This window comes from Onychostruthus taczanowskii, unplaced genomic scaffold (assembly GCF_017590055.1).
Source record: "Onychostruthus taczanowskii isolate IOZ18803 unplaced genomic scaffold, ASM1759005v1 scaffold3, whole genome shotgun sequence".
Classification (NCBI taxonomy): domain Eukaryota; kingdom Metazoa; phylum Chordata; class Aves; order Passeriformes; family Passeridae; genus Onychostruthus; species Onychostruthus taczanowskii.
Window position 1 is genome coordinate 21357398 of NW_024500349.1, and position 19000 is coordinate 21376397.

The following is a 19000-nucleotide window of genomic DNA, read 5'->3' on the forward strand; positions in this document are numbered from 1 at the left end:
ACTACTGCGGCTGGTGCTGGTAATGAATTCCAGAGAGATTCTCTGGGCTTTTCACATAAAGAGGTGTTTGGGGAATTGGTTGTGGCTCACAACACAATCCAGAGAGTAAACACAGTGGAGAAAACCACCAGATCCATGGAGCTGTGGAAGCTTTACACTGAAATGATCTGCCTTTCCAGGGCTTGGACTATGTCTGTGTGAGGAGCCGTGACATATCAGTGATTCCAGGAGCTGCACAGAGTTTTTGAGTCAGAGTAAAATTTCTCACCTCACTCAAGGTTTTTAAATATTTCAACAGAATGAATCATTTACTCTCAACCAAATGGACATATTCTTTCTCATCAGAGATGCAAGGGTGTTCTGTCTTTCTGTTCTGACTGAAAATAAACATTGACCCATCCAGGATGACAGGCAATTTGAGTCAGACAGGAATCTGAACTCTCACAACAGATCTACAAGAGAACAACGAGAAAACACAAGGCAAGCAGGAAATCCAGTAAATTACCTTGCAGATACACTTCCAGCTGGTCATGATTCAGTTATTTAACCTCAGTCTCTCCTTCCTCAGCTCATGTTGAAAGAAATGTGTGCCTCCTGCCTGAAGCCTGTGTACCCCATGGAGCGTGTGGTCACTGACAAGGTCTGTGTGCACCGCTCGTGTTTCTGCTGTCGGGTCTGCGGGAGGAAGCTGAGGTGAGTGGTGGAACTCAGGACCATTTATTTTTAAGGGATACCCAAGTAGTTTCTATCAAATTTGTCCAAGGGTAATTCCGACAGAGCAGGACTCAGGAAATGAGAAAAAGGGCCGGGCAGTCTTCCTGATTCCATCTCCATCACTGGAGGCTGAAATCTGCCCAGCTCAAGCCTTCAGACACCTCTGGATCAGGAATCTGCATGGATGACGGTGCAAGGGTGAGCTGGAACTACAATAAATATTCACAGTTTGGGAATACTGATAGGAGATGTCATTGGAGGAGTCATTTGGGTGCCTCTTCTGTTCATAGAATCATTAAGGTTGGAAAAGGCCTCTAAGATCATTGAGTCCAACCATTTACCCAGCACTGTCCAGCACCAAATCATTTTCCCAAGCTTCACATCAAGCCAGGTAGGTTGGAAAGCACCTCTGGAATCTTCCACCCAGCCTTCTCAGGCCCAAGGAGGGCAGGAGCTCAGGAACATGTCCAGGAGAGTGTGAATGGCTTCAAGGCTGGAGGTTACAGAGTCTCAGTTGGGGCCCCCTTTGAACAGCTGAACACCAGTGAAAATGGCTTTTCTTGCATCTCATCACAATTTCCTGTGTCACAACTTGTTCCCATTGTCTCTCATCCTATCACTGCCCCTCTCTAAGAGCACTCCAGCCCTGTCTTCTCCATAACCATAAAATAGACACACCCAGCCAGGAGTTTCTCCCTCCTGACCTTCTCCTGCCTAACCCAGCTCTCAGCCTCTCCTCAGGTCACACAGGTCCCTCACCACTTTAGTGGCTTTTTGCTGGATTCCTTCCAGTACTGCAATGTCTTTTTTTGCCGTGAGGAGCCCAAAACTGGACTAAGTACTCCACGTGAAATTCTAAAAAAGTCAAATATAGAGGAACATTCACTTTTCTTTGCCATGCAGCTCAGGACATAGTTGGCTTCCCCATCCCCAGGGCACAAAGCTGATTTGTTTTAGCTTCTCAGTGGCTGAGACAGCCACCCCCTGTGAGACTGCTTGACATCCTGTTGCCCCCAGCTCTGCAGACACTTCCTCCCATCCTGCAGTTGTTGTATCATGGGAGCCCTGGGCACTTTTACCCATAAGGTTCATGCTGTGCATACAGGGGCAGAGATGAAGTGCTGGTATATAGCCTGGCCTGTAAATGAGAAAGGGATTGCACATAACCTGGCCTACAGCCCCCAGAGGTACTGCAAGGAAATGTTTAATTTTTCATGTTGTTTTGGTGTTTGAAAGAAAAATCAAACATATTCTGAGAAAGCCAACACTACTTTTCAAAGGTTTCATTCTTCAACCCCCTCCCTCCCTCCCTTCCCCACTGAGAAATGATTTTGCTGAAAGCCTGTCCATCAGTGCCACAGCTCCCCTCCCACACAGCCACTGACAGCTGTGCCAATATGTGTTTTCCAGCTTGCAAAACTATGCTGCCCTCCACGGGGTGTTCTACTGCCAAGTCCACTACAAGCTGATGGCTGGGGCTGGAAGCAGAAGTGAGATGGAAAGGATGGAGCACCACCAGGTTCAGCATGGTCCACAGCCACAGGACTGGTGTAACAGGGCCAAAAAGACTGAAAAAAGAGAGAAACCCACATCCTTCAATGCACAGTGTGATCTGCAGCTGGCTGAGCACAGGAACAGCAGGGCTGTCCTCGTAGGGAACAAGCTCAGAGCAGTCTGGCCACCTTCAGAACCAGCCTTGGCTGTAGATGGGAAAGCTGGAAATGGAGTGGGTTGCTGGAAAAATCCTGCACTGAGCCTGCAAGCCTACCAGGCTGCAGGCACCATAGTGCTCAGAGGCCAGGAGGGAGCAGTGGAGAAAGGAAGATTCCTACCTGGAATCACCTACACCAAGGAAAGAGAGCAGGCATGTTCCTGGCCCAAGAACAGAGAGCAGAGAGGCCCTGAAGAGGCTGGGGATGGGGATGTGCCTGAAGGGAAGAGGGGTGGGAAGGTGTCCCAGAGAGTGGCTGCATTCCAGCAGGGCCAAGCCCAGCAGAACACAGGACCTGCCTGTGCCCCCCTCCCTCCCGTCCTGGAGCCTGTGACACCTCTGCCTCGTGCCTCTCTTGCTCCCCACCCCACACACCAAAGCACCAAACCCACGCCCAGGGTGTACCTGGGGGGCACAGGGGGCTGCACTCTCGCTGCCACAGAGGTGCCAGTGACACAAAACAAGGTCTGTGCGTCACTGAGCATACCCAGCAAAGGAGGCACAATCACAGATGACAAGCCTGAGCTGATCACAGCCACCCCAGATACTGCAGGGGCCAAGCATCACCTTGGAGAGGGAATGAACAGCACACAGGCCATTCATGTGCCAGGAGAGCCCAAAACCAGAAACACCACAAATACAGAGCTAAAATATACAGCTGAGGATATTGATCCCCCTGAAGATGAAGCTGAACAAGCCCACTCCCCCCATAGAGTGTTGAGGACCTCTTCTGTATCTTCTGGCTCCCTGGAGCCAGGAGGGCTGGGTGTGTCACCTGAGATCACTGAGATGTTGAAAGAGAAATCAAAGGCAAACACCAGAGAATTCCCTGGCAAACAGATGCCATTAACTTTGGGGCAAGCTATGCAGCCATCCAGCAGAAGTGATTTGCCTGGAATTGAGAGGAAAAGGGCAGAATTTGAGAAGACAAAAGAAGATAAACCAGTAACTATGGGAGCCTCTCTGGAAGACCCCAGTCCTGAGGATGCATCTCAGGAAAATGAAGCTGAAAAGAGCAGAGTCTCTTCAGCTGGCTGTCCAGACAGGACAGATGATCACAATGTGTCCTCTTTACAAGAAACAGAACCTCAGGACACATGTGGCCCACTGAAAAGTGACACGCCTGAGGGTATTTGGAGACAGGATACTAAATCATCTGGCAAGGATTTTCTAGTATCAATTGACACACCTCTGAAAGGAACTTGTGCCCCTTGCCCCTCACATGATGAAGTAGACAAGCGCAAGTCAAAGGAATCCAGGGAAGTTCTTAGTGAAAACACCTTGCACGTTTCTGAGCAACCAGCCAAGACATCAGAATATTCCAAACCAAATACATCCTTGGATAAATGCAGAGGCCATCCAGTAGGTGAAGAAAAAGATATGAAACTTCCAGGGGAAAGCACTGGGCCTGTGTCACAGACCGGGGCCCAGAGCAAGGAGGCCAAAAGCAGCCGAGCCTGTAGAGAGACACCAGGTAAAGGTTTCAGGCTGGGGAAAAACCCCTTCATTACCCTTTTTGGCTCTGAAGACAAAGGCAGAACTCCCAGGAAAGAAGCAACAACCCAGAGGAAACCCACAAAACCCCAGTCAGCCCTTGCCACTTTGTTTGGTCACTCGTCAGAGAAGAAGCAGAGTGCACCAGAAAAACCTGCAGGATCCTCAGAGCAAGCAAATATTGATGGCAGGACAGAAAAGGCCCAGGGCCTCCTCAGCTCCTGCAGCCAAGAAAAGCAAAATTCCTCCAAGAATGATCAGCTGCCACAGCCTGGAAAGGTGGAGGTGTTTCCTAAACACATCCAGGAGAGCTCTGGAGGATTCTCAGGCCCTGCTGAGAGCAAGGAGACTGATGTCTTGTTGTCAACTCCCAGCACAGCCATGTCACATGATGGTAAATGTGAGAGAACTGAACTTGACATTCATGACCAAGAGTCTTTAAATAGTCAGGTTTGGCAGCCACACGACAGCTGTTGGCCCCCTCTCATGCCAGGACAGAAAAGTCAGAAGGAATCTGCAGGAAGCTCAAATCATGGAACAAGCCCTCTGCAGCTTTCTCCAGAGATTAGGCCTGCAGCTGACAACAGCAAAAATCTCACCAGGGAAAGGAATCACCATGATGCTCATCTGCCAGGAACCCAGAACCTGCTGAGCTTGGATGTCCAGGATACAGGGGCACAGGATGGGATGTTTTTTCCACCAGGCAATTCAGAAGAGTTAGGCAAGGAAGCTGAGCTTCAGTTTGGCAACATGGATTTTCTGGGGGGCAGTAACTTGTTCTTCTCTGGACGACAAGATTTCCCCAGTGAAGCAAATGAAACTCCAAATTCAGATTTGCAAAACTCAGAGGCAGAAACTCCACGTCTCTTTGATCCAAATCCTTTTGATTTTTTCCAAGAAATCTCATCAGAAACAAACACCTCACTAGAACTCTGGGACACCTCCAGCCTCTCGCTTCTTGATGGGCAGGATGAGATTAATATGAGAGACCTGGAAGGAATTAAGGGCTGTGAACTCCTGCTGCAGGTGGACCCACAACGCCAGGCTCCAAAGGCAGCAGAAGAAATGTTTGGAATGGGTCTCAGTGCTGAAGGCTCCACAAAAAACCAGCTCCCTACACAGGATGACAATTGTCCCTTAGCACACACGTTCAGCAGCTGTGCTTCTGAAACCTCTCATCAGGGTGTCCTTGATCATTTTCATGTTGATTCCACCAAAACGGGCCAGGAGGCTTCTGAAAAAAGGAACAGGAGCAGAAAAACATCAGGAGACAAAGAAGATTATGACAGTCTGTCTTCTGAAGACTTGGAGATGTTAAATTATGACCTTTCAGAGAAGGAGTTCTTTATATAGGTGAAAAAAAACCAAAAAAGCAACCAAACACAGGGAGGGCCGTGTGGGATTTTAAAGCTTTTAAAATCAGCACAAGTTTGCTGATATGAGACCAAAAGTGATTTTTGAAACCCACTGTACAATGATAAGCAAAGAAAAGTGAAATGAGCTTGCCCAGGTCAGAAGGGCAGAGGAGGGAAATGAACTCTGCTGTCTTGAAGTCTTTCAAGGTGTGGGGACATTGCTAAATCTGCTCTCCCTGTGCCACTGCACTCTGCTCCTCCCTGAGTGCCCTTTGCAGAAATATTACATAACATAAATGCTATAGGAGTTAACAATTATACTCATGATAAACAAGCTCAAGAGAAACACCAGAGGGTCAAAGCATGAACACGTGAACTATGAAAAGGGTCACAGAGCATATCAATTCACATGTTTTAATCAGCTGTCTGTAAAAAAAAAAAAAAATTTAAAAAATTTAAAAAGGTAAAGGTGTTAAAATGATTAATTTTTAAAATAGAACAAAATGAAATGAAATGGAGTGAAATGAAATGAATAAAATAAAGTAAAATAAAATAAAATAAATACCCAAACAATCTCCTTGCCTCACCAGTGCCAAAATAACCCTGACTGTGCCAGATCTGCTGGAGGAATAAAGCTGTTTAATGACTGCATCTACTGCAAAGCAGTGTCAGTGCTCTGTGCAGGGAAACTGCTCTATCAACATAAATCAGGGAAAAAAGGGATATCCTTGTGATTTATATGATTCATCAAAGGCTGAAGGCAGTCTCACCTTGGGGTGGGCCAGGAAATTCAGGGTAAAGGAGCTGCTGGCTCAGAGCTGTGCCTGAAGCCTGGCCAGGCTGGGCTTGGAGGTGCACAGGAGGCTCCAGAGACCAGACACCTCTCACTGGAGCAGCGGGAGGTGGGTGGCCCTGTCACCTGTGCAAAGGGGGCTCAGAGCGATGGCCCAGAGGAGTTGTCACTACCAGATGACACCCATAAACCTGATCTCACCCTGCCAGCTCTCAGAGGAAGAAGGGAAAGGCAGGAGCACCATGGGGGGTGGGTACGAATCCATTTCCCCACAATTCAGCCCAGCACAGAGGTGTCCAAAGGGGTCTCCAGCCACTGTCACTCCTGATGTGCAGAGAAAAGCCAATTCCATGAATTCATGCATCAATGCTCTGTTTCCTGCACTGGGCCTCATTCCCAGGCACTGGTTTCTCTCCCTGAACTTCTCTCTGGGATGCTCCCACTCCCTTGTCCCTGACATGCATACACAGGTTTCCAGCTGTCCCATCCTAAGACCTGCTGGTTTCTGATGCTCCCTGACAGAGGCTTCTCCTTTTTCAGGAGGCTTTGCAAGCCCTACCTGGGCAGAGCTGCTGGAAGAGAGAAACAAGCCCAGGATCCCTACAAGTGGGGCTGCAGCAAAGAGCAGCTTGCAGGGCTGCCCCAGCCTTCCTCCCTGAGAGATCTCCACCATGTAGGATTGACCCATCAGCCCTAGGTGATGGAGACAGTTATGAAGACATCTTTCCATGAGAAATGTCATCTGAGGGTGACAAAGGACTGAAGTTTCCCAGGGCTGCAGAAGAGCCTGGCTGGTCATGGCTGGAAGAACAGCTCTAGGGAAGGAGTCACATCTGCATTAGCATATGAAACTCACTCAGATCTGGGTCACCCCCAAGGAGGGTTTATACTCATAAATTGGACCTTTGCCACAGAAAATTCCTCAGCTGGGGGCTGAGGAATGGTAGGGAAGACCATGAGCCACACAACAGGGTGAGCCTGAGGACTTGAGCTTGGTGCACACTGACAGAGAAAGCAGGACAGGGACAAATGTCTCAGCCAGAGCAGATCTCCTTGGCCAGGTCATCCCACCAAAAGGCCAGAGATGCATTTAGGGTAAAAGGAATGTCTGGAAGTCGTTCAGCTCAGCCTCCTGCTCAGGGAATATCTCTGAAAAACAGCAAGTCCACTCATCCAAGGATGTGGATGCAGAGCTGAGTGATGTTTGGCTTTGTGGTGTGTGCAGATGATAAAGGCACAGCACTGGTGTGAATTTGCACAACTCTCAGCAACATTTACTCCTCTCTTCCTTTACTCTGAACAGCACTAACCAGTGTGATCTCACTCTCCCACTCCACCTTAAGGGTGATGCTTTAAAATCCAATATTCTTCTCCTTTACTGACTTTCAGAAACACAATACACTATTCCCACTCCTGAAACACCAGTCCAGGTTGTGTGACCCAGGAGTGACTTTGTGTGGGGCTCAGATATCCTATGGGCACTGAGAGTGAAAGACAAAGCACTGGACAGGAGATTTGCAATGAGCAGGTTAGTGATGTGTTCATGGCTCTGGTAAAAGCAGCCTGGAGCTCTGGTAAAACCAACTTTTGCCAAATAACACACAAAATTTCACTCACTGAGGGCAATGCAGACAGCCAGTTTAGCAGGAATAAAGACCCAAGGCACTCAGGGAGTCCACCCAGGAAGCAGCTCAGATGTGCAGCAGAAATCAGATCAATCTGCTTTTCAAGTGACATCAGAACCTCAGGCAAAGCCAAGCTGGTGTCATTTCCCAATTCCTGTGTGCTCTGAATGTCTGTGTGTGTAACCTGCTCTTTTCCCTGAGGATACTCTCTCAGCCAGGTCTATTCTAGGATTAGCCCAAGAAACTGTAGCTTAGATCTAGTTTTATGACTAACCTGGGTTTCTACAAATGAAACCAGAGAGCTTGGGACACAGCTGTCAAGAGCAAGTCTATTGCACTACCAGACATATTTCCTGCTCCAGAGGAGAAGTGTTCTTCTGCTCCTCTTCCATATTCCCTTACATTTCTCTGTCTCCAGGATGCACTACATAGTCATTAAACCATTAATGGGAGCAGCAAATTTGCTCTGTTTGCATCCCCACCCCCAGCAAAATTAACCCTCATTTGTAGAATCCCAACTTCATGCCTCAGACACAAACCTTGTGCTGCAGCACAGCGGCCTTCAGGAGGCCTTGTGACACTTCTCAGGCTGGAGAAGGATAAGATGTCACTACACCATCCCCAAGAGCGGCAGTGCTCTGGCACCTTTGTTCTATCCCCAAGAGCAGGGAGGGAATGGCTGGTGACAAAGTGCAGCCTGGAGCACTGCACTGTATCATCAGAATGGACTGGTGTGCCAGTGCAGGTGCTCATTTTATCACTCTGGATTAGGGCTTTAGTGCTCACACAGTTTAAACATTAATATTTGCCTATTTAAGCCATAGGCAGCAGCGCAGCCTGCTCACAACAGTGCTCACCATGGCTGAGTTTGGGGATCTTTTGAGGGCTCTGGGGGAGTTTGGGCTCTACCAGAAACTGCTGATCCTGCTCCTCTCCCTCCCACTACTTCTCAATCCTTTCCAAATGGTTGGCCAAGTCTTCATGGTTGTGGAAGTGCCTCACCACTGTGACACCAGCTGGATCCGCGCCGTCGGCCCCAACCTGACGGAGGAAGAGCAGCTGAACCTCACCCTGCCCCGCGGCGCCGACGGGCAGTTTGAGCAGTGCTCCATGTTCTCCCCGGTGGACTGGGACCTGGATGCCATCCTGGCCTATGGACTGAACCACACGCAGAAGTGCAGCAGTGGCTGGGTGTACCCCTCAGAGCAGCCACCGTCCCTGCTGACCGAGGTCTGTGCTTGCTGCTTGATGTGCTGGGGTGTGGAAAGGAGGGGGTGGGATACCCCAGCCTGTGCTTGGGTCAGCCAGTGCCAGCTGTGCTGGGAGGGGATGAGATATCCCAACCTGTGCTTTGGCCAGCCAGTGCCAGCTGTGGTGCAGGCAGATTGAGATTTACTGCAGGATTTTGTCTCCATCACACAGATGGCAGCTGGAATCCCTGGGAGCTTGTCACAGGAAGGCCATGGTGAAGATGCCTGGGGAGGGCACGGGCAGGGACCATGGGGGTGGGAGTCCAGCACATGTTCTGCCCACCATTTGTCCCCCTGCCACTATCCAGACCCTTGACTTCATGGCGTATCTGCCTGGAGGGCCCTTTTGGGCTTCCCTGCCATAGTATCCCCTGTTCTTCAGCCTGCTTCTACTCACATCATCTCCTCTGTGAAAGACATTTACCTTCCGAGTTCTTGTCATTGATACTTCTTGGGCCTCCAGGAACCTTCAGGGCTGCATCAAGACATGCCAGGGCCATGCAGCTCAGCAAAAGCCTTGTTTATCAGCATCCTCAGCTTCTGCATTCTGCCTTATCTCCCACCTTCCACTTTATATGGCAGTGATCTGTCAAAGGTTGTACTTCATGTTCTTGGATGTCTTTCCCAACTTAAATGATTCCATGATTCTGTGGACCTTTGTTCCTTTCTCACTTTCCCTCATTCCTCCTCCCTCCTTTCCTACCTGCCAGCTCCAGCACTTTCTCACCACTACTTTCCACGGAGCTGGGACAGAGGACAAAGTCCAGCCTCTGGCATTTGCAAAGGCTCCTTGGTGCCCCTGAAGCACCAAGTCTATTTCAGACAAGGCTTCTCTGGAGGTGTCAGCAGCTGCATCCCTTCCCATTCCTCCTTCATCAGTAAAAAACACTGCTCTCCTCCTCTTTCCACCCTGCCCTGCCTTTTCAGCCAGAGAAGAAAGCTGATACAGCTCTCACCCCAAGGCCACACTTTAAATAAAAGCTGACAGCCAGGATGCTCCCTCATGGCCATGCAGAGCCATGCTGAGCACCTCGAGTGCCCATCCCACCACTGATTTGTGTCCTAAGTGCTCACCTTGAAAGGGTCAAGCCCTTGTGAGGGCTTCTCTGCCTCCAGGGGCTGGAGTGAGAGCTCAGGCACCCAGATCCTGCATCCACCACCGACCAGAAAGGCTGCCCAACCCCAGAAAGCAGCTGGAGTCTGTCAAAAGCAACAGCCTCTGTGGTTTTCTTCCTCCAGTTTGACCTGGTGTGTGACAGGGCGTTCCTGAACGACGTCTCCCAGTCCATCTACATGGCTGGGCTTCTCATTGGAGCCATGGTCTTTGGGATGCTAAGTGACAGGTGAGGAAACACACTTCCTTCCCAGAGACACTGCCCTGCACCAAGGGACAGCCCAGACCAGGGGGCAGACTCTGCATGCACTGAACCTTCACAGCATGCAATCCCCTTGACGGAGATTGGGCATCTGGGACCCCCTGAGAGGTCTGGAAATGTCTGAGGTTGAAAAGAGAGGCAGATACAGCCTTGTGGGGGGGTTCTTCAGGAATCACAAGTTTAGCCCCTGCTGGTGTCTCAGGCTTTACCAGGATGGGTCAACATTGGAGACACCGATTTATCTGCACATTATTTCTTGGGGAAATAGAGGAGCTATGCTCACATGGATGTCAAATCTGCTCTGGTTCTCAAATCACTTTGCATCCCTCCTGGGCTCTTCTCTTTCCTCTCGGGGTCTCTCCAGGTACTGACTGGGCCTTCCCTCTCCTTCCACAGGATAGGCAGGCGGCCAGTCTTCCTCATCTGCATCTTCATCCAGGGGGTGTTTGGCCTGGGAATTGCCTTCGTGCCCCATTTCTATGTGTTCATGGCCTTCAGGTGTGTCGTGGGAGCTGCGGTGTCAGGAATTATGATTACAGTCGTATCCCTCGGTGAGTGGGGGCCCTTGCCCTGAGGCAGCAGATGTGGCCTCACAAGACACAATAATAAAAGGGAGCCCAAAACAAAGCATGAACCTTTGTTTTTCCTCTTAGCTACAGAATGGGTTGGTGTCTCCCACCGGACAAAGTCACTACTGATCACTCACACTGCTTTCGCCATCGGGCAGATGTCAGTGTCTGGCATGAGTTATGGAATTCGCAACTGGAGGCTGCTGGAGATTGCAGGATCTGCTCCTATGTTGTCTGGGCATGGGAACAGGATGATCCGTGATGCTGATGGTTTTGTTAGAAAGGCTTGAGTTCAGCCTAGAATTTGGCAATCTTGGGTTCAGCCTAGAATTTGCTGACCATATGAAGACCCATTCAGCTTTATTTCCTGCAACTATATCCCACACGACTATCTAAGGTGCTGACTAAAACCAAAACTGAGATTGTTAGCAATGTGTTAGGAATGTTGCATGTCTTCTAACCTTTCTAATTTCTGGTTATAAAGCCCCAGAAAACCATCTGGTGACATGTTCTACTCTGCTTTACTTGAATTTCAGGTTTGCAGACAGCATTGTCTACTATGGGCTGAGCCTCAGTGTGACAGATTTTGGTCTGGACATCTACCTGACACAGCTGGCCTTTGGGGCAGTGGAGCTTCCAGCTCGAATTTCCTGCATTTTCCTGCTGGAGTGGTTTGGAAGGAAGAAAGTGCAGGGCATTCTCCTGTTCCTGGCTGGCCTGATATGTCTCATCCTCATTGGCATCCCTGAAGGTGAACATTCCCAGCCTGTGAGCAGAGCTGGCCAGGGCCCTGCACATCCCTACCTTTGTTCAGAGCCATCCTCCCATCCTGGCAGAGCCACGCTCACTCCCACGGGCTCAGCTGCCCCCACTGTCACAGCCCAGGCTGCTTCCTCCCCAGCATTCTGCCTTCCCCTCACCTTGGATTCCTTCTCCCTCAGGGCTGTGCCTGGTTCTCCCACAGCTCCTGGCCCCTGGCAGGCAGTGTCCATTACCCACCACCCACCCACTAGACACCACCACCTCCTGGCAGAAAGCTACAGCAGAAGAAGTGCTTTAAAAGCCACCTGGTCTCCCTTTCTTAGATGAAGAGGAAAAGCAAATGCCCACTCCCCCTCATTTATTTGCATCTGTTTGTGCCCCAGTCCATACCCCAGCCCTGCTACTGTGCCAGGGTTGTGAGTGATATGGAAGGTAACAGTGGGGCTTCCCAATGCTTTCCAGGTCAGGGACATGGCATTTCCACCAAAGCACTCCCCAAACACCTGTGCTGGCTCAGCAGCTCACTTCAGTTGCAGATCTAGAAAATGCCCAAGGCCTCAGCAGAAATCTGGGTTCTCTTTGCCAGAGGGTGTTTTCCAGGTAAGGGTATGCGGGGGATCATTTCCAGTGTGTTAGGTGGTACGTTTGCTTACCAAGTCTATTAGAAAGGGCTATCCCAAGAAATCCCACTGCAGAGAGTTCTGGTCCCAAGTGAACCATCCCCCTGGAGGTTACAGTGGTTGTTTCCCCTCTTCCCTTCAGACCAGCCCGTGGTAATCACTGTCCTGGCCATCATTGGCAAGTTCACAGCCACGGCCGCTTTCTCCACCTCCTACGTCTACGCCGCTGAGCTCTTCCCCACCATCCTCAGGTGAGATGTCCTCCCATATCAGAGCCTCCTTCCTCCATGGCTGGGGGTGGCCATGGGCCACATTCAGTGCAGGAATGTTGACCCCTGCCCACACCTCCCGCTGCCCCTCTCTCCCCAGGCAGACAGGCGTGGGGCTGTGCTCGACCATGGCGAGGGTGGCCGGGATCCTGGCCCCGCTGATCATTCCCCTGGACCAGTACCACCGGGCCATCCCCAAAGCCATCTTTGGGAGCATCCCTGTGCTGGTGGCCCTGTTCTGCATCCTGCTGCCAGAGACACGCGGTGTTGACCTGGCAGATGATACAGGGGACGAACAACCTCTGGATGAGGTGGGTACAGGGAACGCTGAATTGAAGGGAAAAATGATATCCAAAACTGCAAATTTAAGGCAAAGAAAATATGTCAGAATCAGGGATGAATACAGTCTCACCTCTCCTCTTTCCTTCTTCTCTTCAGGAGCAGAAAACTGAAGTGTCTCTCTGAGACACCAGAGATAATGACAGAGACTTGGACAAGGATGTCTGCAGATGCTCAGAGAGGAAGCGATGACTGGATAGGCATCTACTAACAGTCTACTCCAATTCCATCATTCTTAAATTAGACCAGGGAGGCATTGCTGCCTGGAAACTGGTAACAGGCATCTACTAACAGTGTAATCTGAGTCCATCATTCTTGAATTAGACCAGGGAGGCATTGCTGCCTGGAAACTGGTCTTTCAGATGATGAACACAATATCCATGGTCACAGGGAGAGGAGATCTATGTCACTCTGCCTTTGGAACAGATGCACTTCCGAGTGTCCCTGAAACCCAGTTTGGTCACGCCTGGCTGGCCTCCCAACGTGTTCCCCAGTCCTTTGCAAGCTGGTACCCGTGGAACCATCCCTGTCGTGTTTTACAGCAATAAAAATCATTGTTGCAGTAAAGACACATATTTCTTCATCCACCATAGCCAGTCCTTATTCTTCACAGCTCATGTTCATATGGCTTTCTAAAGGCATCATGTTTAATTCTAGTTTGTTAGTAACTTATTGCATCTCACTTCATTGGTTTGTAGTTGTTCTTGTCCGTGCATGATAAAGACTTTCTTCTTTACATATGTTTACTTTTTTTTCTTCATGGCTTCTCAAGAGTACAGATTGCTTATTTTCACAGGTGTCAGATGGTTCTCACGGGTAAAGGCTGCCAGGCTGATTCTCATGGATACCTGTCAGGCCAGCTTTTTGCTGTACCCAGCCAAAGCCATAGGCCTGAACTATGATTTTACAAGGTCTTTCTTTGTAAGGTTTTACCCAAATGCAACAAATCACCAGTAGAGTGGCTGTACTGGGCAAAGGCAGGCACTGGGTTTGTCCCTCCTGCACTCAACCCCTTGGGTCGACGGGCTGCACGTCAGCCCAAGCCTCGACGTTGGATCAGGATGTCACTTCACCCCTGTCACACATGTATTTAGCTTTTCTTTCTGTGTGGTGTTGAAGTTGAATTTCTACATGAATAATATAAATTATGCTCTGAGTTTGATAAGAGACACTTGTAATGCAATATGTGAATAATAAATGGTGTTGACTCTTTTTTTTCCTACTGTTTCACAGTTGGCCTTTGTAACTGCTCTTGGCTCTGGAGTGTTTTCTACACAGAAGTTGTAAGTCTGTAATTTAACATGCAGATGGAAATGAGCTTTGTTTCCATCAGACACAAACAATGCAAAAACAATGTTAAAGCAGAGTGGCTGAGTTCAATAAGGACTTTATTTTTTCAAAGTCTTCCAATGAGCAATCTGCATTTATTTTCTCTACTAGCAGCTGTAGAGGTTTTCTGAATTGCATGGGAATTCTGCAATTCGATTCCAAACTGTGTGGGCTTTGGACAGTTTTCCTCAGTCACGGTGAGCCTTTTACAGCCACCTTAGTTGGCTGCTGCCAGCTCAGTCATGACAATTTAGTGTCATCTAGTGTCATGCAAAAGGAAGAGAAGGGTGGGCTCCTCACTTCTGCTAATTTGTTTGCCAGCAGAGGATGTATTTCAGTGTTCTCTGATGAATTCATCTCCTCAAGCACATCACTACTCTCAAAGAAGGAGAAGGCTGCTCAGATTTGCTGCATCCTTTGGTTTCCAATCTCTTAGTGCTCTAGTAAATGGTGTTTTGAGGGCTGGAGTGTCCCAAGTCCAGGCCAGATGTTCCTGGTGCTGATATTCATTTTGTGCTTTGGCTTTGTTGCACAAAATCACCCCAGTCATGTGGAACTTGGCCATGTCTGGAGATGGGATCGGGAGTTTGCAAGATCTGGGCTTTGGCACTGGAGGGAAGGGACCTGGGGAAGGGGCTGGAGCACCTGGAGCAGCTGAGGGATCAGGGGAGCTCAGCCTGGAGAAAAGGAGGCTCAGGGGGCACTTTCTCACTCTTTTCAAATCCCTGAGAGGAGGATGTGGCCAGGAGAGGGTCAGTCTCTTCTCCCAAGTAACAAATGACAGAACAAGTGGAAATGGTCCCAAGCTGCACCACAGGAGTTTAAATTGGATAATAGGGAAAATTTCTTCTCCACAAGGGTTGTCCAACACTGGAACAGGCTTTCCAGACCTCTGGTGGGGTCACCATCCTTGGGGCTATCTAAAAGGCACACAGCTGTGCCATTTAGGAACATGGTTTCATGGTGGATCTGGGATGATGGCTGGAGCTAGTGGTCTTAGAGGTCTTTTCCACCCTAAATGAACCAATGATTCTATGGCTTCTTGCACAGTCAGGAGAGCAGCTTTAATGCTCATCTCCTCACCTCCTCAGCCATTCCCTGCTGGTTCCCTTTTTGCAGGCTTTGCTCTTCTCATGGACCTGGGGCTTCCCAGCATGGGGACAGATGAAAGCAGAGGGTGATGTCCTCTAGGTAAAGGGGAAGGTCCAGGATGCTGACACCTCTGTCCCACAGCCAGGATTTCAGCATAGTTTGTTGGTGTCACTGACACTGAAAATGTGCTGATTATCCCAGTGGTTCCTGTGGGGCTCCTCTGACAACAGGAGCTGTTTTGGCTCTGCTTCTGTGTCTGGGGGTGATTTTATGATGATACTCTATTCCTGATCATCTCCTTTACGTCCAGAAATAGCTGCTGTACTTTAAGGTTGCTCTGGGGCATGGGTGTGAGCCTTGGCGGCTCCTGCACAGGTTTTGTTCAAAGATTCACTCCAGAGTGTGCTGGGTGCAGTGCAGACTGGACATGACTTTGCTGTTGTCTTGGTTTAGAGACAAATTTAGGAGAAAATGCCTTGGAATTAATGTTTCTTCCAAGAGAAGGGCTTCAGTAATACCTTTTGCCAACAAGAGAAATTAATACCAGTGGGTGAAAGTGAAAACAACCCTGTTTATAACAAAGCAAGGTACCTGCAAGGCACAGAAAAAGACTGAATAAATGCTAGATATTTATTTTCAGAACCTTACCCCCCCACCCAACAAAAAAACTCAAAATGTCCAGGGAAGAAATAAACAGGCTGGCAGGCCACATGGCTGGGAAGGCAAAAATGGCAGTGGCCCCTTTGTCTCAGGGATTGGGGGGGAAAAAAAAAAAAGAAAAAAAAAAGGAGTTCACATAGCAGCCAGATGGGAACCTGCTGAACCTCTGGTATTGGTGTCCTCCTCACAGCAGATGAAGTTGGTGGAATTTGGTGTCATTTGTCTTGTTGGTTCAGCTTTTTTTTCAGAGGTCTCAGGCTCGGAGCGGCTTCCGCTGGTCCCCTGCAGGTCCTGGTCCATCTCAGCAATAGTCTGATTTTGGTCCAAAAACCAAGCCAAAAGAGTTCATGAATAAAAAACGGAGGATCACTGCTGCAGGTCAGGGGAAAAGGTGGGGAAAGAAAAAAAGAAACTTCTTGTTTAAGCTACCAAAAAAAAAGTGAGTTAAGCAACAAAGTAGTTGCCAATGTCCACGACAAGGCACTGAGCAAGTCTGGGAGTGAGCCTTAAATTGCAATGGAAGATGTGGCTGGGGCGTGTTTTCTGTTGCCATCTGTTAGAACCAGGTGGGGCAGTTATCTTCTGTTAATGGGTCAGCCATTAAAGCCAGGTGGGGCAGTTTCCTTTGTCTCTTCCAGGACTCATCCTTCCCCCAGGATATCTCTGCTGTCCATGGCCACTGGGTGTCCCTGCAGGGCTGAACAAAGCCGTCACCGGGGCTCCCAAGCTCCTGATCCTCCTCCCCAGATCCATCTTAAAGCTACAATGTTTTACGCTATTTCTGGCATAAAGAAAAAAGAAAAATATTCAGAGCATCATCATAAAATCACCCCAAGACTGTTGCTTAGCTAGCTTGGGTTTTTTGTTAGCTTAAGCAAGAAAGTTATTTTCCCCCTTTTCCTGGCCTGAAGAGACTGCAGCAGCAATCCTTTCGTGGCTTTTGGGTTTTTTTCTTGAATTGTTCACCTTGGTTTTGGTCCAAGATCAGACAATCACCAGGAGTCAATCAGGCAGGAGTGCAGGAGCTGCTCTGTCCAGCCCAAGACCTCAGGAAAAGCTGAACCAACAAGAGAAAAGACACTAAAATGCACCAGCTTCATTTGCTGTGAGGAAGAGACCAACGCCAGAGGTTCCACAGATTCCCACCTGTTTTGCCCGAGCTGCTGCATGAACTTTTTTTTTCTACCCTGAGACAAAAAAGCTGGTGCCATTTTTTTCCTCCTGCCACACAGCCGGTCTGTTTGTTTCTTTCCCTGGCATTTTGGGTATTTTTTTGTTCTGCTGTGGGGTGTGTGTGTGTGTGTGTTGGGGGTAAGATTCTGATGGTTCAATGTCTAGCATTTGTTCAATTTTTTTCCTTTGCCATGTGGGCACTTTGTCAATAGTTGGTTTTTTTCACTTTCACCCACTGGTATCAATTTTCTCATTGACAGGAAAAGGGATTACTGAAGCCTTTTCCTTTAGCAGAAACACTCATTCCAGAGCATTTTCTCCTAAATTTGTCTCTAAAATGAGAAAACCTGCTCTTCCCAGCTAAACCCCTCTACCCCATTTTGTCCTCATCACCTTGTTAACTTTTTGGCTCCCTCCCTTCAATATGGAATCATCCTTTTTGCCTTAGTTATTCCTTAGCTCCCATTTTACCCTTTTCCCATGGCCTCACAATCATGAGAGCACAGAACACCCCACTGTGTGCATGCAGAAGTGTATTTGCATTCCCACAGGTTTATGTTTGCATTCCCACGTGCTGTTCCAGCACTCCTGCCTCCCCCTTGTGCTGTCACCTCTGCCCATTACAGTGCAAGGCCATGTGTGGTCTGGCTAGGAGTGACATTAAGGCACTGCAAAAACATTGGACATCCTCCCACTTGTGCTGAGCTGGGCAAAACACGAGTCAAGCTGTTCAGGTGCTCTTCAAGTGCACAGCCCAGGGGTATTCAAACTCACAAGATTCAGTGAACCAGAGAAGAGCAGATAAAATACAATAGAGAGCTGTTGGAGTGAGTACAGAGGAGGCCACAAAGATGATTAGAGGGATTGAAGAACCTCTCCTATAAGGAAAGGCTGAGAGAGTTTGGATGGCTCTGCCTGGAGGGGAGAAGGCTCCAGGGAGACCTTAGAGCCGATTCCATTGCCTAAATTGGCTCCAGGAGAGCTGGAGAGGGACTTGGGACAAGAGCATGGAGTGACAGCACAAGGTGGAATGGCTTAAAACTGACAGAGGGGAGATACAGATTAGATGTGAGGAAGAAATTCTTCCCTGTGAGGGTGGTGATGCCCTGGCACAGGTTGCCCAGAGAAGCTGTAGCTGCCTGTCCTAGGGTGCCTTTATGATTCTTTTATCCCCAGTCATGTGTTCTGTTTATGCTGGATATTAAGTTCTGCACCTTTAGGCTGGTTCAGAGAGCAAAGGGGGGGAGAAGAAGAGCACAGTTTGTTATCAGAAACCGCACTTGCTCCCCCTCATCCTTCTCCTGGACTGTGTTATCTGCAGCACGGACAGTGGGAGAGAGCTCTCCTCTGCTTGTAGTTAGTTTTTAGCTAGCTGAGGCAGAAATGTTCCCCAGGCTGTGGTTTTTCTTTTTCTTGGAGCTGTTCAGCCCTTCTCTGGACTGAAAACCCAGAAGAGCACTGGGAGCTCACACCTGTGGCCCACTGGGCCCAGGATGTGGCATTTGCAGTGCAGGAGGGACTGATAAGAGGCTGAGTGAGCCAAGCTACACCCCACGAGAAGGACTTTCTAAATTTGCCATCTCTTTAGAACAGCAAGAGGTCTTACTGTTTAATGTTATTCCTTTTTTATGCTTGTGAATACTTTGCTTGTAAAAAAAAACCAGCTTTTTTCCACTTTTCTCCGAGGAAATATTTTCTCAAACCAGCTGGAGGAGGGGCCGCTTGAATCTGCTTTGTAGAGGAACACCTTTGGAAGTTTCCTCCCAAATTTGCCCTAAACCAGGACATTGCCCCATCCCTGGAAGTGTCCAAGGCCATGCTGGATGTGGCTTGGAGCAATCTGGGATAGTGGAGGATGGCCCTGCATGT

General features: G+C 49.0%; 2 protein-coding genes across 2 annotated transcripts; both read left to right on the plus strand.

Annotated features, from left to right (window-relative positions):
* The first annotated feature begins 584 nt into the window (after positions 1 to 584).
* LOC121337973 lies at positions 585 to 5821 on the plus strand. The gene is made up of 2 exons (XM_041408466.1): positions 585 to 693; positions 2125 to 5821. Exons 1-2 carry the CDS (start codon positions 617 to 619, stop codon positions 5270 to 5272), a joined length of 3225 nt encoding a protein of 1074 aa, XP_041264400.1. The 5' UTR covers positions 585 to 616; the 3' UTR covers positions 5273 to 5821.
* A 2726-nt stretch (positions 5822 to 8547) lies between these two features.
* On the plus strand, positions 8548 to 13003 carry LOC121338016 (solute carrier family 22 member 13-like). Its single transcript, XM_041408560.1, is given in 9 exon segments — positions 8548 to 8922; positions 10182 to 10285; positions 10715 to 10869; positions 10972 to 11116; positions 11236 to 11324; positions 11327 to 11638; positions 12412 to 12520; positions 12639 to 12849; positions 12977 to 13003. Coding segments are annotated over 9 exon segments (1524 nt in total). The 5' UTR covers positions 8548 to 8550.
* Positions 13004 to 19000: the final 5997 nt, after the last annotated feature.